Source organism: Eptatretus burgeri, chromosome 4 (genome assembly GCF_056783735.1).
Source record: "Eptatretus burgeri isolate ZD-2024b chromosome 4, Ebu_testis_v1, whole genome shotgun sequence".
Lineage (NCBI taxonomy): Eukaryota > Metazoa > Chordata > Myxini > Myxiniformes > Myxinidae > Eptatretus > Eptatretus burgeri.
The window spans coordinates 31,815,423-31,839,616 of NC_140964.1; the positions used below are offsets into that span (position 1 = coordinate 31,815,423).

A 24,194-nucleotide genomic window follows, 5' to 3' on the forward strand; every position below is an offset into this window, starting at 1 on the left:
ATGGGACTTATGGCTTCCTCCATCATCAATGTTTCTTTTTATTCATTGTTATACAGTTTTGTTGTTCATTATCACATACTTTCCAACTAAATATAAGTGCCTGGTCATCTTTATCTGAACTTTAATGTCTATACTGCAGAATCATGCAACATACCAAATGCCATTTAAGCAGTTGGATCTTTGCCAGTAGTTAAAGATCAACAAACACTCTTAACGTTGACCTCAGGGGACCATTTAAATATTTCATGTACAAAAATGAAAAAAAATCAACCCCCCCCCCCCAATAAACTCCATCCATCCCCCTACCCTCTTCTCTTTATGCCTGCCCCCACACCATCACTTCCCTCCATCATCCTCCCAAAGTCCTCTGATCTCAGTGATCCTATTTCCTTCCATATCTCAAAATGAATGCTCCAAAATCTACTTTCCCTCTCATATTTAATCCCTCTCGCCCCTAACTCAAAAGTAAAATAAGAATACACATTGTATGTGATTACTGAGATGTCAGCTCAAAGATGTATTTATTTCAATCACTATATATTTAGTTTATCAAGGAAATTCTGTTAATCTTTTCATCCGTATGCTATCAACAGTAAAACCGATCCATGATGTTGGGAGAACAGACTTCAGAAAGTTCTTCTTCTCGAAGCAATCAGCATAGCCTTTTGTCCAATGAATCGAAATGTCCTAACTGCAGTGTTAACTTGTATTACAAGGTGGTGAACTTTTGTTTTATGGGCTTGGAGAAGTGCAACTTTCTTGTTGTCAAAACTTCCAACCCTATTTAATATTCTATGTCATTGGAACCAACAGAAAGAAGCATTCTGAGATATGACACAATTTGAGGAAGTTTAACAGGAAGAGGGATCGTAAGGTATGTGCAAGTTAGTCAAAAAAATTTTTTTAGACAAAAAGATCAAACAATCATCTCGAGTAATTCAGAAGAAATCATTTCCTATATCTAAGAATAAAAAATAAATAAAAAAATAAAAAAAATAAAAAATACCTGGCGAGAGATCAATAATCAAAGTAAATTAAAATACAGCCATTAAAAGGTACTCAGGTGCCAAAACTAGACCCACACTGCCACCAATTGGCTTCATAAATTCCAAGCAAAGTTTTGATCAAAGGTTACCTTTCCCCACGATTCGCTTTCAGCTCATCTGCAAATCAGATTTACATTCCACTCGGAGTTGCTCAAACAACACACTAATTCGCTTCTGGGTGGAGCCAAGCAAATTGTCAATCGAAAGTAAGAACAACTATTTGGACTCACTGGCGAGACGATTAAAAAAAAAAACAGAAACATCAATTGCAAGCGCAAATGTCACTTCCGTTGCCCAGCTACATCCCATTTATTTAGTGGTGTTTTATGATTATTCAGGAAAACTTGCTCCTTGAGGGTTTTTAAAGACTTGAAATTTTCTTCCCTTGGACTACAGCAAAAATTTTTACAAAAAGGACCAAAGATATAAAGCCATGCTTTCATTGACAATCAGATACAGAAAAGCAAATATTCCTTTTTTTAAAAAAGTGCGTGTGTGTATGCACGGGTGTAGAGGGAAAGTGGATGTTTCCCAGAATGCATTATGTCAAAATCACAGGAAACAGAATCCACCTGAAATTAGTCAATGCCATTTTTGTCAAGTATCAGTGTCCACCCATTTTGCCGATACTACAATGGACGAGAAGTGAACGTTTGATTCGTGTGCAAATAACCACTCCGAATTTGTGAAGCTTTGGCAGAACGTATGGCTGCCTTAAAAGCAATGGGTTTTGGGCCGTGCAAAAAAAAAAAAAACTACCTTGATAACTCACACGCAATACATTTGTCAGGACTTCTGGTCAGAATTATATTAGTACCAAAATTTTGTTGCACTATATTGTGTTGTTCTTTTTTCCTTGTTATAGGACAAAAATGCCATTTCCCAAAAATGCAGCTCATCAAATTTTTTCTGCTGTTTCCATCACTCTCATCCTCTCCTCACTGCCCCTCCACCATGACCAGATACCAATACACCACTCTATTTCCTCTTGTTCATTTTCTCTTAAAGCTTGGTGAAAACCGAGAATCATTTACAGTACTCCCCTACTATGTACGAGTATACAAGTGAGTGCAATAATTATTCCTTCAGATAGTCAGTGAGTAAGAATGAATCCAAAGTGCAAAACAATTACAAACCTCATTATTCGTTTCTTCCTGCCATTTAAAAAAATCGACTCTTATCCATTGGCAAATGGACTGAAAGCCATATCCAAGTCCTGGTGACAGTTGGTCTCTCACAGAGGCTCCATCTTGGAAGAGCACACACATCATTGCTTCCTTGGGAGATTGAGCAATGTGTCATTCTTCCTCCAGCGATGGTTGCAGCAAAGGCAGTTGCTCATTGGTCTGACAGCCTGCTGGAGGCATGGCCCAATCAATACTTTTGACAACCACCTGGGCAGCCCTTATGCGTTACAATGCCGAATCAGCCAAATGAGCCAGATGGTCTCATTGAGAAACTTCTGTAAATTTTAACGCAGCACCGTGCAGAACTTGCATCCCATGTGAAACTCACAAAGCCAAAGCTTAAGTTGTACAAGGTTTAGATGCCTCAGCAAGCTTTCATCAGTATTCAACTTACATAACAGACTGCATGTCTTCACTAGCCAGGCAGTGTAGAAGCCTATGCAATTCTGTGGGCACCAGATGATAATTTTTGGCACCATATATTTTTTCATTATGGATTCGGTGTCAGAAAAATCATGGTGCCAATTTTTTTGAGCATTTCAAATATTATTTTCAAGCCGATATGTGAACTACCCCTGAATCGCACTTTTTTCAATGATAACAATTTACCAACTTTTTTGTTTCTGGTTTAAACCTGGGCATGTAATATATCAAAGCAAGCAGAATTCAGCCTAGAATATGATAATAATATCAATAATGACATGGAACATAACCATAGTGACTTATCTGAATTTTTGTTAATTTCAGATGCTGTGCAGCCTATATTAAATCAATTACTGCAACGTCACCAAGATAATTAATTTTTCTAAACATTATGACATGCTACAATTCTACATACAATGTATGTTTTTTTTTTGCCTTTCAGGTCAGCTATGATAATAGCAGAAGTGGTCAAGGGTCCAGACTAAAAGAATGATGTAGTAGATGTAGTTGTAGATTAACCTCCAAGCTTTGTGGGTGAAGGAACTTATGTCGAGTGGACATTGAAATAAACTGTTCTCAAGTTATCGTTATGGATGAATCATCCTCAAGTCCTTCCAGTTCCAGCACAAAAGCATCAAGTTGCACGACATCTTTGGCAGGTTTGAATATATACTGCATTTGCAAAGCATCTGGAAAACTCGTAAAACACCCAAGACCAGAATCATATCAGCTGTTTATCCAGAGTGTGAATTCCCGGTCACTCTATGCAATTGGTCCCCAACCTGCGGCCTGTGGAGCCCTATACTGCGGCCCGCGAGGACTTTGAAATCAAAACACATTTCCATGTAGCAATTTTAATGGGGTTTACACAATGCCACTGCCGGCCGGCGCCGTGACCTGAAAAGCCTTACACAACGCCGCTGCCGGCCACTGTCGGTTTCCTCCGGGAGGAATCAAATCAATTTGATTTTACCTTCCGGCAGTATTTAAAATTAATTACACCCCGAACGGAAATTTGTTCAGAATTACAGTGCGTGAACAATCGATCGATCGAATACATATAAAATTTATTAATTAAAAAAACAATACTCCAAAAAACCCCAAACGTTGTATCGATTTCTCAACACAAACGCTGTGTGACAGTATCAAGTTTCTCAATAAAATGCATCAATTTTTTTCTGGCTCCCAACATCCTTGGGAGTAGTGAATGCGCCCGTGGGATCAGAAGGTTGGGGACCACTGCTCTCTCTATGGGGATAATAAGTACATATCCATCCAAGAAGAGCTTGGTGATGTGACAGCAAATGAACTATCACAGAAAGGTGTCACATGGCATCTCGAATGCTATAAAATTGCAGTGCACAAAATCCATATTGAGCAGCTGAAAAACAGATATGAAGCTGCACTGGAAGCAGGCGAAGTACCCAAACCAACGAAAGTTTGACGACCAGAAAGGACGAACCTCAAAACACAACCACCACCACATGAGAAACCACCGTCAACAGAACGTTACATGCGATCTGGTGCCAAACAATACAATAAAAACAACTGCTTCTTCTGTAATGGACCTTCAGAGAAAGGAGCACTCCACCAGATCAGTGAGTTCAACACCGGGGAACAGCTCCGAAAGGCTGTTGAGTACAGCAATAACCAGCAGTGGAAAGTAAATCTGAGTGCTGCAATGCGATCGATATCAAATACCATCTGTATTGTTGCGTGAAGCACGTTCAGCGAACTCAGGTACAGCAGGAGAGAGCAGACGACGAAGCAGTAATAACCAAGGTTTCAGCAGACATTAAATTCTTACACTTGATGAGCAGCCTGCTGAAATCAGGATCTCTCCTGGACATGGGTGAGGTAGAAGCAGCTTATCAAAATGTCCTCAGAGTCAATGGTTCAAATGATATGCATATATCAATGAGAAGTTTGAAGCGTAAGCTTGTAGAAAATATTGATGATGTTGAGTTCTGCCGCTCTACGCATATAAATGAACCAGATCGGATGTACACGTCTAGAACAAAAAGAGCCGCAATTGACAACCTGGACGAGGCAGCTGGCGATGCGAGCAGCAACATAAAAGCAGTCTTCGAAAGTGCCAAGGTAATAAGAAGGGACATCGCCGAAGCTCTAAAGCAGCCTTGCAAATGTCAAGGTTCCCTGTTCGATGAAAATCAAGTTCCTAAATCGCTGGAAGCATTCATCTGCTGGATCCCAATAGGGCCAATGTTAACACACGAGTCAACACAAAGAGAGCATAGCATTCAACTAGTAACACGGAACATAGCACAGACTATAATGTTTGCATACAAGTCTGATCGTCAGGTGTCCTATGTGCCAAAGCATGAGGAAGCAGGCTTTCGACATCACAATGAGAATCTACTAGTCGTTAGAATTGGTCTGAAAGTTCATCAAGCCACTCGGAGTAAGACCGAGGTGAACATTCTTCATAAGTGTGGGTACTCCATCAATTACGAGTGTGTCCTTCGCATAGAGACGCAACTTGCTCATGCAGTGCTGAAGCGTGCTGCACAGAACAATGGTCTGTATATTCCTGAAACGCTTGTGAAGGGAAGATTCCTCTTCTTTGTAATCGACAACGTCGATTTCGCCGAAGATACACCAGATGGAAAGGGGGCATTACATGCCACTGCCACTGCTGTTTTCCAGTTCCATGACACAAAGGAAACCAACACCCAAAACGCAATCGCCATAGAGCAACTGTGTACTGAGTGATCCCTTTCTAGTCTGGCACCAGCAGAACCACAGCTCCTTCCATGTAGTATCAATAGTGAACATAAGCCCACATCCAACGTAAAGTATGCAGAATTCACACTAAACCAGAATGAGGCTGTCTTGAAAAGCTACAGATCTGAGGACCTATATTAGCTTCTCTTGCGTTCATATCATCGTGGGATACCAAATGGATTTCAAACGGAAGCCCAGGTGCGAGCAGATGCTACTGAGGAGTGTACTGATCAGACCGAAGATGAGACAGAGACAACCAATGAACATGACCCAGAGGCAGAAAACACATATCACAATGAAGATAACACAGATGTAACAGGAGGGAGTCATCAAACATGCCCAAAGCAAAACAATGTAGAATACCAGATAGTTCCCACATGGTCCGCTTTCAACTCGATGTGCTCCACACCCAACACAGAAACCACATCTGTTCATATTTTACCCTTGGTGGCAGCACCTGCTCATGAATACACAACTTTGCTGACTGTTCTGAAACAGGCAGAAGAAATTAACAGATCTGTCACCAGAGCAAATCAAAAAGCTGTAATCATTTTGGACATGGCTTTGTATGAAAGAACCAAGAAACTTGAAATGTTACAGCCAGATTGCAAGGAGAGATGGGTCCTTCGCATAGGCGAACTTCATACTGTTTTTTTGCACACTTAGAGCTATTGGGTCCACAATAGAAGGAAGAGGAATAGACGATGCATGAGTTGCAGCAAAGATCTACGGTCCCCTTACAACCAGGCAAATTTTAGAACTGGCAAGCATTTACGAAGGTCACTTGATGCACACATCACCACACTACAGGTGTATTTTGACTTGTACATCGAGGCCTTCTTCAAGGGTCAAGGTGATCTGCAAGAAAATCTCAAAGAACCACAAGAAGAACTGGCTGGTGCCTGCAGGGTGACAGTGACACCAGAGTTTGACGATAAATACAAGACATTCCTTGCAATGATGGAGCAACAACATATACAGCAAAAGCTCGCACAGTTTGAAGAGAGGAACAGCAACAACCCAATGTTTGTGATGGCCACAAAATATATGGAGATGGTCATAACTCCACTGGAGTTTATTTGTGCCACCCGTGCTGGTATTTGGAAACTCCACTTGGCAGCATTGGAATACCTATGTGAATACTTCTTTGCGCACAACAGGCTCAAATATGCACAGATGGTACCACTCTATCTTGCCGAAATGCATGCTCTGGAAAAAAAGTGATCCAAATATCTGGGCCGAATTTAGTCAGGGTCATTTCTGTGTGAAGAAGAGCCAAGTACCTTTTTGTGCCATAGGTGTTGATCATGGGATTGAACACATCAACGAACGATGAAGGTGAAAGGTGGACTCTCTGGCATAACACAGAAGCCAGCAGCACTCCTGAGGTTTTTCTTGATCGCCCCAGAACTGACACGTCTATCAGAACAAGCGCTACAGATGACTGGCATTTCAACTTCCCAAAGAAGGAAGAATCATGAAATCGCCAGATCCACCATAAATCGACAAGAACAGAACATCCAGAAGATGAAATCGGTCATGCTTACCCGCAACCCGTTCACACAAGAGGATGGAACCCTGAAGAACTATGCAACAAATGCAGTAATGCCAGAAAACGTTCAAAAATATATATTGCGTTCAACATCAGTTGGTCAGGATTCCTACAACAAATTTGTAGAGGATAGGATCGTCGGCCCTAAGAACCTATGGGACAAAATGAACAAAGTTAAGCTACTCATGTGGACAGATGCAGCAAAGCCTGTGAAGATAGTGTTACCCTCAAAAGTGATTTAGCTGAAGCAATCGAGGTCTCTGTTCGCGAGGTTACTGATAGTTGCAAGAACCAGGGATGAATTGGATTTGGAAGATCTCATTGGCCGCAAAGAATTCTCTTGCCTTCCTTGCTCCATTTTCTCGTCTGACGGTTCTCTTCTTCCATGCACGGACAAAAGTAAGCTGATGGCTTTACTTGAGTCACTGCCAACGCCTGAAACACCTGCAGAAGTAAACCCGGAATCCGAACCAACACCATTAGAAGACTTGAATGGTCAAGCAGAGGTCACGCATTCGTCGATGAACACATCCGAAGTGGAAATAAGAAATGTGGAGATGGACATGGTACAAGCTGTAGCGACAGCCGACCAACTAAATACAGTGTCCTATGGTAACGAAAGTGTTACAGCTATCGTAATTGATGGGATAGCTTTGGTACATGAGTCGTCAAGTCAGCACATCACGACATGTATTGGAATTGCGGACGCATTTGTGAAATCCGTTGTAAGCAAAGCCAAAGGTTACACCTTTAGTGCATGTTGTCTTTGATCGCTACAACATAAAGCAGTCCTTGAAGGCAAAAACTAGAAACTGAAGGCAAGGAAAGATGAGTAACTGCTGAACGTATGAAGTCAATGATTCCACACAGTTCAATATGCCATCGAAACGCTTCTTGAGCAACACTGAAAACAAAGACCAACTAACGATATATTTGGCAGATAAACTTCTTGGCTTGGACAAAGACAGCAAGACATCATTTGTTGTATCAACGAAAAATGGTGCCATATCCAATGGCCTGAATGTTGATCATCTTGACAGCAACCAAGAAGAGGCTGACACACTACTCATCCTACATGCCTTAAGCGGTTCCCAAATTGCTTCAAGTGTACATATCATGTCTCCTGATACAGATGTGTTCATTCTTGCTCTACTAAAACTGCCGCTCTTGGGTGATGTATCTATGCCGCTCTTGGGTGGCACAGGTACGAGAAGGCGCTTGGTGAATTTGCAACCTATATATGAATCCCTTGATGTGAATCATGCTGCTGGTCTCATTGGATTCCACGCTTTCACTGGCAGTGATACCACTGGACGGATCGCAGGCAAAGGCAAGCAAACATGCTGGAAACAATTCATAAAAGCAAATGGAAACATACACCAGGCATTTGCTCAGCTGGGACAAACAGCTTATCCATCCGCTGAAGTGATGGACAGTCTAGAAGAGTTTGTGTGCCTATTGTTCGCCCCAAGACTCGGTATCAAAACAGTCAGAGAGCTACGATGGCACTTGTTCAAGAAAAATCAAGTGGAGGCTGAGAAACTGCCCCCAACAAAGGCATATCTGAAGGAGCACATTCTCAAGGCTCATTACCAAGCTATGGTTTGGTTACTGGTAGACACCCCAAATCCAGACTTACCTCCGCCAATTAATTATGGATGGAATGATGAAAATAATCAGTATGTCCCAAGAGTCTCTGACCTCCCACCAGCTCCGACAACAGTTATAGAGCTTGTAAAGTGCGGCAGTGGCAAGAGCCGATGTGCCAGTGGATCCTGCTCTTGCAAGAAGCATTCTTTGGCCTGCACTAAGTTATGTGCTTGTGACGCGAACGTTGACAAATGTGAAAACACCAATGACAGACTCAGAGGAAATGATCATGAGGACAGCATGGATGAAGATGACTTATCTGACACTGCATTACTATGAACTTGATAGTTTTTGTTTCAACAAATATTTTGACCTATTCATTACAGTTGACTACTTAAGTGTATACCATAGAACAGATATACTTTATGTGAACCACTAAACATAGCATAAAGCATAAACGGTACATTTCTCTAATTGATTGACTTTTAAATAAGAACATTTGCATTTGGATATATGCTCCGTTATGGTTGTTAATGCCAGGGAAATTGGCATAGATACCTGTGGACAATAAAAAATCAGTATATATACAATATATTTGTTACAAATGTCCAGACCTTTAATTTGATATGCTACATGCTTTGCTTTATAACAATATTTGAAACTGGTAGTTGCAACCGAAACAGCGATAATGGTATTTTAGGGGGCCACATTAAAAGCCACAAAAATGTACCCAAAATGCAAAACAAAAATTGGCATCATGATTTTTCTGATTCTCAATGAATCCGTCTGCAATAAAATCCATGGTGCAAAAAATTATCATCCAGTGGCTATGGTATTAGAGTTTCATACATATGCTTCTACACTAAGGCAGAAAGTTAACCACATGGATCCAAATTATATTCATGAACAACACAAGGAAATTGAAAACGGCATATATAATGTAATGCATTTATTGTTTGTCAGGTATAGGGAGCTTTCAATCACAATTTTTGGAATAATGTCCTACCATTTTTTGGTCATGCTTTTCATAATATCGCAAGAATTTAATACAATTCAGACATTCGGGTAATCATTGCATTCGGACTTTTAGCCCATCATGGTTGTGCAATTTCCACTCCTCAGCACTGTCACCTTACTGCAAGACTGTTAATTATACAGTGAATCACAAACAGGGAATTTGGCCAATGTCAGTACAAAATGGCTTTCCATTCAAATTTGCAAATAAACAGCTGTAGTTAAGAAAATCGAAATTCAAAACAGAAGGCACCAACAACTAGTAAAAACTGCTCAATAAGCAAAGTTTGGGGTTAGTTTCACCCGGGATTGCTGAGGCATCATGATACCGGTGACAAATATCCTCCGAATGTAAAGAGGGAATCGTGTGACTGCAAATGAGCACACGGCAAGACCAAAACATCATTTTCATAATCTTGCGTAAAAATGGGTATTGTCAGGAATGCTTGGGTGGAATGAGCTGACAAAATATTCTCATAATCTGGTCTAATGTTAGGTCTCACCATTTGCTTATTGCAATTGCGTTGGATTGATTCACTCTCCCAGTTTTAATAACAAATTAACAATGGGCACACTTACACATTGCCAGATGAAGACAACTCAGTGGTTGAAACCTCAGACTTGAACTTTGCCTAGTTGGTGGTGCCTTCAGTTTTGAAGTTCTTTCTCCTTTTATAGATGTCATATGGCCTTGAATGCTCAAGATCTAGTGGGATAGCTCGTTTTATATACTGCCATGCAAAGGGTGGTCGAAATGCAGAAACGTCTGTAGGCCTTGCACAAGGACATCTGTTTTTATTTAGCTCCCAATGGTCAACATACAACCAACTGAACTATCCTGACACCTTGAATAGCAAGTTTCACGCGCACACCGAGTAATGCAAAGCCAGACTACCAAGATCATTGTGTAATGACGTAACAAATGTAAACAATGAAAGCACAAGATGGTTATGTACGACATGGAAGTGGAAAGTCATATCAACTTTTAAGGATTTATTTATTTCACTGTCGAGTTTGAGATATTCCAATTGTGTCGAACAAGGTCAACTTAGGAAATAAGGACAACAATTTTATTCACGGTATTCTTCTTGAAGAACAGAGAAGTATTAATTCAATAAAATTATTTTCACTCCGATTAAGAAGACAATTTCATTCCAACTTCCCAACAATGAAAGCTCAGTTAATTTTTCAGATAGAACATAATAACCCCAGTTTATTGCAAAGCCTCCCACTGTTTTGAAAAGTCTGAAAAGAGCAAATCTGAAAGAAAAAAAAAGAGCAAGTGGTTGTGAAGTTGCAGGTGTAAAAAACGCAAATAAATAAAAATAATTCTGTAGTATTGCTTAGGCCACTGAATGATCGACGCATCTTGGGTTTCAATGACTGATGAGGATTTGATTTTACGACTTTTACATCAAATTTTAATACAGGGCACATGTAATGTAATGCATTTTATGTCAGGTATAGAGTGGTTTCAATCACAATTTTTGGAATAATATCCTGCCATTTTTGGTAATGTTTTTTTTTTATATAATACAGCAAGAATGTAACATAAACTGAGTAAATACGAGAACAGATCAAAAAACGGTACAAAATGGCATAATCCGGCTAAGGTGTACATTACACATTCTCGAGTCGTTCAGCTCATGACATCATATGAGTAGAGAGGCCTACCAAGAGCAGCGCATTTAACACGAAGCACCCAAACACACGGACAGCAGAAGACCTCATGGAAAACAAGGAGCTGAAGATTCACCAAAGAGCAAATACTGCCGCTCCTTACACGGGAGAAAGCGCTGCAAACCCCGCAGGGAGACTCCCGCGACGTTAAATGCCCACACGGCCAACAGCAGGAGGCTGGTGTATGCCGCGGGCAGGCAAACTTTGTGAAGTGGGCCCACCAAACTCTGCCAGAACAAGAGAGGAAATTATCTTCCTTGTGAACAGTAAGACGTTACAAAATAAGAATCCGAGACGCTCAAAACGAGTGTCGGTGGACAGTTCGAACAACACATTTTATAAACTCGAGTCGACAATGGAATGCTAACCGCCATGGAAGGCAAAGCAAAGCTAATGCTTCGGCCATTAAGCCATAATTATCAGAGCCTTCTGTTTTGCTCAAAGGACTAACGCTCAAATCTTCAGCTACTTTGCTTCCCGCAGTAGTTCGCATACATTTGTCAGCTGTTAGTTGATACACCTATCATTTGACATTGAAACAATCTTGCTGTGGTGTGAAAGTTTTGCAGAGATAAATGTGAACGGGGATGGGGGGGGGGTGTGATGTGAAATGTATAAAAATTGAAATACAGAATAATCTGCTTCAATAGTATGGGATGTTTTCATTGAGAAATGCATTGCTACCACCCTTAAAATGACCTTTTATACAATTCTCAATTTGAACATGAACTTCACCGTTAAGGGAGTGTTACATGTTCCTTTTGCAAAAGTGGGGTGGGGGGGGGAGGTCTTAGAGGGTTAATAATGCTTCGTACAGTGCAGTTATAGCCTTAGGAAATGTAATAGCATAAACGTGATGCAAGTAATCGTGATATTAGAAATGCATCACTGATGTAATAGCTTGACGCCATGTCCCTTCCACAATGTCTGTATTAAAATCCCGACCTTTTTGACCACATTTTAAATTTTCCTAATCACTCTTTTTAGCGTTTCACTAGGCCATCGGCACGATGCTGGGCGGTAAAACGAAAGTTGCAGTTAACGCCAACTGAGTCTGCTAAGGTATCGGCAACTCAAGTGTCACAGACAGGCTTTCCCCATCCATGGACTAGGCCGTGAGCCAATGGTGAGTGAGAGGGGAGGTGCATGGCACGTCATTGACGATGCCCAGGACCGTAATTAGCCAGAGCAGAAGCCGAATCAGCTTGGTGGGAACGGGTGGACACTTCGCTCACTCCTACCACAGCCAGAGCCATGCCCCACCCACGGCAGAGCCAAACCCTCTCCTACCAAGCCCAGAATGACGGGACCCAGCAGCGCATTCCCTGCATTGACCATCCTTGACCATCCTGCAGTGTCTCGCCAGCCACCACACTTTATTTATGTCTCGTGACTCACTTTGTCGCTCTACCATGGTGTGAATCATTGGGCCCAGATGAGGACTTAAATCGTTAGGTGCACATGCACGATAGTTGGGTTCAGGGGTTTTATAATTCATGCTTTGTGATTGCTTGCCTTCCTTCTGTTCCCTTTCCTGTGACCATGAACATTCTAATATTAGGCATACCTGGTCTCAGGGTGAATGCTGGTTGCTGTTGTCTTCATTGGTGATTAGGAAAAGACCAGTGAAGGAATAATTGGCTGTGGCAGTAGAAACCGCATTGATAAAGATGGTGCCACGAGTCTCCGGCTCACTCGGCCTCATCTAATGTGAGACGGTGGTGCTAATTAGCGCAACGCTCAACCAATTTGGTGCCCTCAATATGCACGGTAGCGAGGCATTTGGGCACAAGATCCAGCATGGATGTCTTCAAAACGGTTCACCATAACGGTCGTATTGAGATGACAAGCCGGATTCAAACTGGGCAACTACAACAATATGTATATATTTTCCCCAATATTTCTCACTCACACCTCCCTCTCCAGCACTTCCCACAAATATCGTACACACACTGTCATTTCGCTCTCTCCTTTCAAATCCTTGCATTTATGGTGTCCACGAGATATATTAAAGCCGAGAGAAGAAGGGGGGAGGGAGGGTTGCTTAAACGTTTTGCATTGTTTTTAAGCAGAAACAGAACTATTCAAGACTGGTGTTGATATAAACGTTTTTTTCAAATCTATGTAACCATTGCACTGTCCCTTTTGTGTTGCGGTTTAGGGTAGTCGATCAAACTTCCCGACCCTCGTTTAAAATAGATATCCTCCACCTTACTTTCCCTTTCTCAATATTATATTTATTCCTTTTCTTAATTGGTATTGTTACCTGCAGTTCCAAATTTAAAAAGGTGTTAACACAGCATTACCATTTCAAGAAATCTCACGGTTTTTGGCACAGAATACAAATTTTATATTTTTTAATCAAATGTTTAAGTGGGTTCTCAGCAATCAAAGCAAAAATCTCACTCTGTGCAAAAGCTATTCTTGAACACATCAAATAGAAAATAAAGAAAGCTGACATGGAAAATTTCCATGGAGGAGAGTGGGAGAGGAGGATGTTATGAGATGGTGTGAGTGAAGAGAGAGGATGGGAGACCACGTACCAATACCGAAATGAGAAGGTGAGACACGACCACAATAAAAATGCCGAACCAGCGGCGATGTTCACAAGCACCAAAAAACACCACTCCCCAGCAGGTGTGCAGGAATACAAGCGCTAGGCTCATGAATGCTGTGGGGGGGGGGGGATTCATTTGAAAAAACACCACCGATATTTATTTAACTAAGAGATATTACTAACTAACCATAAACAGCCATATTGTCAACTACCATGGGCCTTTGTTTGGAGCAATCAAATAATTATAATGATCAATGTTAAAGATACTTTCGCTGTACCTTCAACTGACAACTGAAAATGTCCGTCAACAATGTGACAACAAGGAACACCATCTCCTGAGACTTGCACTGCCAGAATAATTACTCACTCACGTCATCACACAACTCCAATCCAGAAATGATAACACATTCTCTCTCACATCAACAACAGGCAGGTAATGGAATTAAAAACGATGCTGACTGGTTTGTGCAAGTTGATAAACATCACTGTGACAGCAAGCTCGAAATACAATTACTGAAACGACAAAGGATTCTCTGCACAAGACATTCCTGCATTGCCACCTCCATTAGACATAAGTGAGCTCATCATGATGGTAATCTTCATTGACATGCTTTGGAAAGAAATTGTGATGTTATAACTGAAATTGTTGACAAACAATATGATAATTAAGGCAGGGATGAGTGCTGCTATATCCAACATGGTCTCATTATCATGCATATCTTTTTTATCATTCCCATTGACATTTTGATTTTTGTTTTATAAATAATACCGATCCAAGACTCGTGGATGAGCTTGTGCACCACTTGAAGTACATGATAATTAGGAGACGCAAGTGTACATTTACATGAATTAAAAGGACGTCAGGAGATAATTGATACATCAACAAAGACTATGTACAGTTATGGGCACGATATACTGTATGTCCATAAACTGATGGATTGAATAGTGGTGTTGATATAGCACACAAGCATGATGGGTCAAATGCCATCCACCCACATAATATTCCATTTATATTCTTGGCTCAGCATCATGACACATAAAACAGACCAAACCAAACTCAAGGATAAAATATAAAAGTCACCCCTATCTATTCAGAGTCTGATGGCATGTTGCTCACCTGACGTAATGAAGAAATACTGCGAGTCTCCATGGATTCCAACTGTGCCAGGTCCCGAGGCTTGTGCCAGCAGGTTGAGCATGGAGAACGCGGCGCTCACGACGCCAAATCCCAAACCAGCCACTGCCCCCAAGACAAACGAACAAATTAACTTTATAATAGCAAACCATTAAGAATGGGAAAAATACTATCCATTACATCTATGGTACAAAGAAAGAGGAGGGGGGGGGGAGAAGAGGAGAAGAAGATGATGATGATGCCACTCCTTTTGCATCTATTCGATTGGTTGGGAGGCATAATCCTGGACAGGTCACCACTCTGGCATATTTATTAATGGATATTTTCAACAGCTCACTGTAGTCAGGACAGGTACCGGAGGATTGGAAAGAAGCAAATGTAACACCACTATTTGAGAAAGGATCCAGAGAAGAATTAGGAAACTAAAGACCTGTTTGTTTGACTTCAGTTGTGGGGAAGATGTTGAAGACATGAATTAAGGACCAGATGAGGAACCATTTAAACAAATACAAACTAATTAAAGGTAGTCAGCATGGGTTTACCAAAGGTAGTTCCTCTTTAATAAATCTTTTAGAGTTCTATGAAGCAGTGTTTGATTGAGTGGATGAGGGAAAGGCAGTGGATGTAGTATATCTCGACTTTAAGAAGGCATTTGATAAGGTAACACATTGGAGGTTGTTAGCCAAAGTGAGGGCTTGTGGAGTGGCTGATCAGGTAGCTAATTGGATTGCAAACTGACAGTGGTAGGAAGCAGAGGGTGGCTGGGAGTGGGAGGATGTCTTGCTGGGAGGATGTAGGTAGTGGGGTACCTCAGGGATCAGTACTCGGACCATTACTATTTATTATTTACATCAATGATTTGGATAGTAGGGTGAAGAGCAAGCTTTCCAAATTTGCAGATGACACAAAGCTTGGAGGTAAGGTGGATAGCAAAGCGGGTGGTGATCAGATTCAGGAAAGTATTGATACTTGCATTGATTGGGCAAAAGATTGGCAGATGGAATTCAACCTGAGCAAGTGAAAGGTGTTGGGGATGGAAAAGAACAATGAAAATAGAGATTACAGGATGTAAGGGGTCATTATGGAGCATGTCACACAGAACAAGGATCTGGGGGTGGTAATAGATATGAGAGGTAAGCAGGCAGCACAGTGCCAGGCAGTTATTGGTAAAGCAAACTGGGTCTTAGGTTGTATTTGAAGATCATTTATAAATCAAAAGAGGCGGTGTTAATATTGTACAGGAATTTAGTGAGGTCACATCTCGAATATTGTGTACAGTTTTGGTCACCACAACTTAGGAAGGACACATATGCCAGAGAGAGGGTTCAGCGCAGGTCTACTCGATTGATTGTGGGCCCAGCTAAACTCAGCTATGATGAGCGGTTGAAGGAGACAGGGCCTTTATACACTAGAAAGGAGGTGGTTATGAGGAGATATGATGGAGATGTTTAAGATAATGATAGGTATACAAAAAAAAAAGGACAAAATAAGTGCAAATTAATTATTCAACAGAGTATAGAGTGATGGGACCAGGGGCCACAGCCTGAGAGTAAAGAAGAGTAAAGATGGTAGTAAGACAGGGGTCTATACTCAGAGAGTAGTCAATGCAGGGAATGGTCTCCCTGGAAAGGTAGTGGCAGCATAAACAGAAGATAAGTTTAAATTAGAATTAGATAGGTACCTGGAAGTTATGGAGATAGAGGGGTATAGGGATGTTGGCAGGATTTTTCAGTAGCTTGAGCATTGATGGGTGATTGTGTACGGAGTGCTGTCAGTGGGGGTCTCGTCAAGGGGTTTTGAGTGGTTGATGTTGTGTGTTTTTTTAACCAAGACCACATGCCCTCTCCCCTGAGAAAAAAAAATACAAACATTATCAAAACTTCAAAGAAAAAATATAAATAACTTTTTGCATTTTCTTCTTTGGATCTTGTGTTGATAAATTAGTGTAGTATTGATGTGGCACAGGCATGATGGGCTGAATGGCCTCGGCCAGTGTCTGAATTCCTTGTTACCTCGAATGGCTCATTATTCCCAGTAAGCTGGAACTCATTTTGCCATCCTCGGAAGAACGACAGGCTGAGTCAACCCACCTGGTGTTATTTTGATGGCATGACAGGGGCTCAAATTCAGGACCCATCTTAACCATCTAAAGCCAGCCATCTTAACCCTTGTCAACACCAGGGTTTTAAAAGTTATTACTAACAGCAAAATCAATGTCGCGACGTCCACCGATATGCCTCCGTACACATTATTACATCATTACTTATACCAAGTTTGATTTAAATCCCTTCAGCAGTTCTTCAGCATCACATTTTTACCTGACAGGATCTCTGACCTTCGACATCTTGATGCCAAAAATTTAATGAGTTATTATTTGCATCATAATACATATGTATACCAAGTTTGGTCAAAATCCCATCATTGGTTCAAAGGTTAGTTCGTTAACAGAAATTTTACCTGACAGGTCATCTGACATTTGACCTCTTGACCCCATAATCTAATCAGTTAATCTTTGCATCATTATACATACTTGTACTAAGTATGACTTGATCCCTTTGGCCATTCTTCAGTTTTTGCGGAAACGAAAACCTATCACGGTTGGACGGAAGGACAAATGCACAGACAACCCAAAAACATAATGCCTCCAGCAACTTTGTAGGCGGAGGCATAATTTTTTTTTTTTTTAAAGAACCCAGATTCAAAGAATTAAATCATTCTCACTGCCAGACCATGCGTCCAATCAGTTTTAAATTTAAAACATATATTCCCCATGACTATTAGATCATAACTGTGAAGTTATTTGATGAAGCGGTTCAAGAGAAATAATTTTTTCAAGATTTTTGTTCAATCCAACATGGCTGCCAGACCATGTGAAATATTCATTAATCATTAACACCCTGGTATTCCCAAGGCTTGGGTACATGTGTGTGAAGTTTCCCCTCAATATGTGCAGCGGTTCTGGAGAAGAAGGTTTCTAAAGGTTTATTCTTTAAAAAAACAAAATCCTAGCTGCCAGACCATGTGATGTATGATGTTAACATTTACACCATATACGCCTCAAGGCTAGTAGATCATGTGTGTGAAGTTCCCCTCGATCTGTCAAGCTGTTCTAGAAAAGTTGATTGCCAATGGTTTTAGGGTAAATCCAATATGGCTGCCAAACCATGTGACTTACATCATCAAAGGGAGGGAACTTTTTGTTCCTCGTGGATAGGTGGTCATACCTGAAAAGTTTCACCTCGATCTGTTCAGCTAATTGAGAAGATTTTTTAAGGATTAATTTTTTTAATGCCTGCCGTTTCAGTTTCAGAAATAGAGATCCAAAGTTTTTCCTTTTTTCCAACATGGCTGCCACATCATGTGACATACAACATCATAATTGTCATTAACACGTTCTGCATGAGTAGTTTCACCAATGGTGGAAACTTCATGTCAATCGGACAAGCGGTTGCAGAGAAAACTAGAAGGGCACGAGGGAGAGAACATACCTCCGCCAGGCTGATTAGTTTACGTCTTGTATCCCACTGATAGGCCGGATCTGGATTCAGACCTGAACTAAAATTTATATCGGCTTGTTCTTTTCACCCAACCAACTCATCCACCAAGTTTTGTCCGAATCTGTCTGCAACTTTTTGAGATATTTTGTTCACAAACAGACAGACGGGTGAAAACATAACCTCCATCCACCAAATTTAAAAGGGAATTACGACGGATGCATAGATGGATGCACAGACAAGGTGAAAACATAATCTGGCATCTTCGTCGGCGAAGGCATAAAAACATTTGTTGCTTCTTCAAACATTTCCTTCAAATACCTCACATTGGCCATTACACAAACACCATACAAAATACTACTGATGTTGCTTCAAGGATATGCAATTACCATATGACATCTGACGGACAGTTATAGGTGGCTGCCCATCATTGGTGAAAACAGTCAGACCATGTTCAGCTTTTCTGAAAGAGCAACAACAACATTACAAAAAATAATTACAAAAAAGAAATTTGTGTATTTTGACAACTTCACATCTACTACATGATATACCAATTCAAAGAAACTTTAATCCACTTGATCAAGCATTTTGTCTATTTTCGAATAAACTAGCATACAAGGTACATCGCTTCGCCGACAGGATTAATCAGAAGACATGTTGTACTTTACAAACATATTGTATGAATATGTGTCTCAGTGAGGATGTAAAAGGAAGTGAACCACACACACAAAAAAAGATCTTTTATAAAATGTAGTTATTGTTGTTGCTATTGTTGTCATGGGTGTGGCTGTTTGTATTAATAATCCTTCCATTATATATTTTCTATTGCTTCAAGTATTACTATCGATAATTTTGTGTGCTCCTTCAGTGTCCGTCACGCTATATTTGAAAGGGTTCCTTCTGTCGTAGAATAATAAAAATGGTATTCTTGGAACCGAGACATTAAGCTCCAAATCCCATTTCTTTCTCTTCCATCCAGAAAACACGGGCTTTAAAAACAGGTATTTTTATGGTTAAACGGGCACAAATTTTTGTTCCAAGTAAATCGATTATTGGCTTTCCAACGGTACCATCTTAATTATGACAGTAGGAATTCCTTAGAATGAAGTGTGATTGACAGATAGGCGCTGCTTCTTTCAGTAATAAAAAAAGACGTGTTAGTTTTTCTTTTTGACATAATTTGACCCGGTTTACTTTCTGCTCTGGTTCAGATTACTTCCAGTATTTTTCCCCATCTCTATGCCACAAAATGTTCACACAATGTCAGGTTAATTCCTCTTCCACAATATAATGTCAGTTAAAATTAGATCCCAAATTTCTCCTGTCAAGATAGAGAACTTTCATGGCAGTCACTTCTTGTTCAGGGCAGATTGTATTTGTGGGTGTCATATAACATGGAAAATGGCAGAGCCGGGATTGTTCCAATTCATGCAAGTCACACATCACACACAAACAGTGTTGTATACCGCAGTAACAAAATGAACATACTGCTGTGAGAATGCCTTCTAGGGGGTAACCTTGCTTAGTGCATTGAGAGTTATTTCCCTTATTTAATGCATTATCATAAGTGTGAGGTAAAAAGCCAACATGTCAGGATATGCGTTGTTGTACGTAGAAAGCTGTCATCTTTCCTCCATAATGTGTCTAAAACAACTTTCTCTTGACACCCTTTTCATGTTCTATCCCTTTGTAATCTGTCTTAAATGTGCCTTTAAATGGTCCAACAGGCCATCAGCACAATTATAGGCAGGAAATAGCCACCATTATAACAAAAGCATGCCACCAATTTGGGTGAAAGGTCAGGGCAGGTTGTCTCGCACATGAACTGGGCCGCAAGCAGATGGCAGCTGAACGGAAGGTGAGTGGTGCCATGGACAGAGTGTGGGGATAGAGCAAATAAAAGGGGTGGGGGAATGCGAACCGCAGGGGAGGGAGCTGCTCGAGAACTTGACGGGGAAAGCTACGCGCGGACCCCTGGGGTTTCTCCGCAGCACGAGACGCACATGTCTGCAGCCATTCCACCAGCCCCCATCGAAAGCTCGCCCACTTTCACCTCGTGCCAGCTCCTGCTCTCGGCACAAGCTGTGCTTCCTGCTGGAAGTGTATCTCCACTTAGAACTGACTGTGTCTCATCGGGAGCAGCCTTTGGTATTTCAGTCTTGTCATTCTTCTGTGGTGTTAATGAGGCCTTAAGTGCTGAGAGAGTTAAGGAAGAAGTGTTCATTCATTACTCAGGGGTGTGTATGGGTTTATTTGTAAATAATTGTGTTGCTTCTCTGTCTTCCTACCCTTTGCCTGTGAATACACCATTATAAAAGTGGTTTGAGTGTTCTGATCACCAGTTACATTGGCTAACAACGTCGGTTAAAGGACCGATTGGGTTGTGGCGAATAGCGCCCAATACAAAACCGTACCTGCTTCCGGCGATCTCCACTCAGATATTTTGGGGTGATCAGTCAGGGTGCATGGTACTGATCAGCACATCTGCTGACTGGATCGTGCATTCTACTTGAGCACAGTAATACAGCAAAAGATCAAATAAACTTGAAGGTTAACCACTCATTGTTCTATCAATTTGGTGCAGGTTGATGTCTGAGGGGTCAGCAGTTCACAAAAAGTCTAGCCTCTGTAGAGGGGTCACACCGTTCAACCTCTATAACTAGTGTACGTCACTTTCGGCAGGAAGAAGACTCAATGGGGATTGCCCTCATTTGTAGAAGGTACATTGGTTTCAGGACTCCCAGGTGGCTGCTGACAATTATAAACCAGGATGTGGTTACATGTATTCGTACCTGCCTCAGTTGAGTCATCCTCTAACAGTTCTTGTGTATCTGAGCAACTTGCATGATTGGCTGCCTTGGTAGCCACACAGATGTTGCCCATGTCAGTATCTGCGGTCACCAGACTGAATGACATATGAACGTGGTATATGATGGTTTCAGGACCACTGCTGGAAACCGTTTAGATCCAGGGAAATGCAGCATTTGAACATGATATCCTGGTAAAACTTGTTTGGATTTTTCATGATCACAAAGCATTTTGCATTACAAAGGTTGTAGTTGACCGAGGCAAGAAGGCCACTCGAGGCAGGTAAAGTATTCTATGTGTGGTGGCCCATAAGGAGTTGTGATGGAGATAGATTGATGCCTTCCAATGGCATTGTTCTGTAGTCAAGGAGTGACAGATATTTGTTTGCATATTTCCACAGTTCTTTTGCTGTTTGCACAGCTTTTTCTGCCTCTCTGTTAAAGCGTGGAGTTTAAGGACAAGCAGTGCAGTCGTCGATTCCGTAGTCAACAAGAATTTTGTGAATTCTTATGATTAGTAGGGACCGTTGTCACTTTGGATAATTCGGGAAATGTCATGTCTGCTTAAGTACGATTTTGTTTCAATTATGGTTCGACTGCATAGATCTTCAAGTTCATCAATCTCTACGAATTTTCAATAGAAGTTCACAGCCAGCAATACTTAATTGATTCAAAGTGAAATGCCAAGATATCTGTGTACACCACCATGAAACGTGTCGGAGGCTGGGGTTGGGGTTGGTTTAAGTCCCTGTTCTTCATTACGCGGCCCGCGAGCCACTGGCGGCCCCTGATGGCCTAAATTGCAGCCCCTGATGCGTGGTCGATAATACACAAATGTGAAAACACCGCATCATAATCTGCCATAAATGCTATCAAATTGACTCAATGGGTTCAAATTAGTGTTCAAATGTGATGCATAAAATTAACTTAACTACATCAGTTGATAGCAGTTAGCAAACAATTATGCTTGCAGCCCAAAAACCACAATGAAAAAAGAGAGCATGTGGAGGCGAGGCATAATAGCAGCCATTTTGGAGTCCTGCAGGCATTGTGGCGGCTCTCACACTAATGTCTTATCGGCTCTCACACTAATGTCTTATCGGCAAAAGTGGCCCCCTTCTAAAAAAAAAAAAAAAAAACAGTGAAGATCACTGGTTTAAGTGGTTCAGCCAGCAGTTTCTTCTGGAAGTCAGCACATTTTGAGCAACGACTGACGATTCCGTCAATATCTGAGTTAATGGCAGGCCAATACAGCACTTCATGTGCACGTTGTTTACGTTTTACCACACCCAGGTACAATTCATGTACAAGTGCCAGAATCTGTTGTTGAAGACTGTGAAATAGAACAATTCTCAAGCCTTTTATAGACAATCCAATTAACCACCAAGTTCACTAATGGAATCCCAGAATGACCGAATTACCACTGGTACCTCCGGGCTAGTATTTGGCCATTCAGAGTATCATTGCACGTAGTGGTTCTAGTTCACGTTGAGTACAGTTCTTGATTTCTGTGTACCGTTCCTTTGTCATGGACAGGAAATCAAGCACACCAACTTGCTCCAGGTTGTCAATTTCAGATTGGTTACGAGGTTCGTATGCCCCAAATAACGTATCAGGTAATTACATCTCTGTGCCCTTTCTGGAGTGAATGGACAGGTCATACCTCTGAAGGTTTAACAGCATTATTTGCAGATGCATTCGAGCTGTTAGGCAGTGTGTTTTTGAAGATCATTTCAGATTAACTTTTTCCCAAAGATGTAGCAATAGAGCCTTTTGCAGGTTTGCACAATAGACATTTCCTTTTAAATTTGCTCATAGCAGGTTTTCACAATACTAAATGAATGGGAACTGTATGCCACAGGCTTGCCTTCCTGCATGACGACCATGCCAAGACAAGTTTGGACTTGCATCACAGTGGATCTCTACTGGTTCGCTGACATCATAACATTTCAAGAATGGAGGAGCATTGCAGCACAACTCTTTCAGGTCATCAAATGCAGCTGCCTGAGCAGGTTGCCACCAAAATATGGCATCTGTTTTGAGCAGCTCTCACAGCGGGGCATCTATTTCACTGAGATTTGGTATGAATTTAGACAAATCTATTACAAATTCCAGAGTTTCATGCCTTCCTGGTCTTCAGGGAGAGGCATGTTGTGAATTGCTACTTTGGATGAATCCATCCACAGTCAACAGGTACCCCACATATGGAAATTTAGGATGAAGAATCTTGCATTTTTTCAGGATAACTTGCAAGTTGCAACTCGTAGCTCTGTTGACAACTTTTTGCAGAATTTTGTCATGGTGATCATCATCTTAGCCTGTTCATCCATGACAGCAGTGGCACCATCAAAATCCTCCAGCATTTGCTCCATTATCCATCAAAATATGTCCAGTGAACACTTCAGACCAAGAGGAAGCTGGACTCAACAGAATCTCCAAATGGGGGCATTGAACATTGTGAGAAACAATGAGTTGTCACCCAACATTATTTGCAAGAACTCCCTGATGGTGTATATAATGCAGAATTCTTTGGCATTAGGTATGCCATATATGTCTTCTATCTTTCACATGGGGTAATACTCTCGTTTTATTATATTCTTCAAATTTCCCGGGTCAGCACAAATTTGGATTTGTCATTTCAGATGGAAACAACCATGGAGCTAACCCATTCAGTGGGCCTTTCAACTTTCACGATGTACCCATTTTCAGTCATTTCGTTCAATTTTACAGTGATCATTTTTTTCAAAAATAATGGCTGTCGCACTACTCCTTTGGCATAAAGTTCCCACTTGATAGTGCAGGTACGAGGTAGAGTAACAGTTGCTTTGCTAAGTTCTGGGAACTCAGCTTAAACATTCTGGAAGTACGACATTCTTAATGGATGACAGCCATAGGATGAAGTCAAGAGCCTCCACTGGGCTTCCAGAGAGGACAATCTCTTGATTGAGATTGACGATTTCAAAT

General features: G+C 41.2%; 1 protein-coding gene across 5 annotated transcripts in view; it reads right to left on the reverse strand.

Annotated features, from left to right (window-relative positions):
• Positions 1-821: 821 nt before the first annotated feature.
• Positions 822-24,194, reverse strand: part of LOC147027741 (gamma-secretase subunit Aph-1b-like) — a 36,738-nt gene continuing 13,365 nt past the window's right edge. For 2 of the 5 annotated variants that reach the window (XM_085877302.1, XM_085877303.1), the window contains exons 4-8: positions 18,813-18,886; positions 14,912-15,034; positions 13,781-13,908; positions 11,314-11,464; positions 822-2,403 (exon numbers count right to left, since the gene is read on the reverse strand). In XM_085877302.1, the coding sequence (XP_085733428.1) occupies positions 2,345-2,403; positions 11,314-11,464; positions 13,781-13,908; positions 14,912-15,034; positions 18,813-18,886 (535 nt within the window). In that variant the 3' untranslated portion in view covers positions 822-2,344. The remainder of the gene's footprint in view (positions 2,404-11,313; positions 11,465-13,780; positions 13,909-14,911; positions 15,035-18,812; positions 18,887-24,194) is intronic. The other 3 variants (XM_085877306.1, XM_085877305.1, XM_085877304.1) reach the window with 3 other exon arrangements.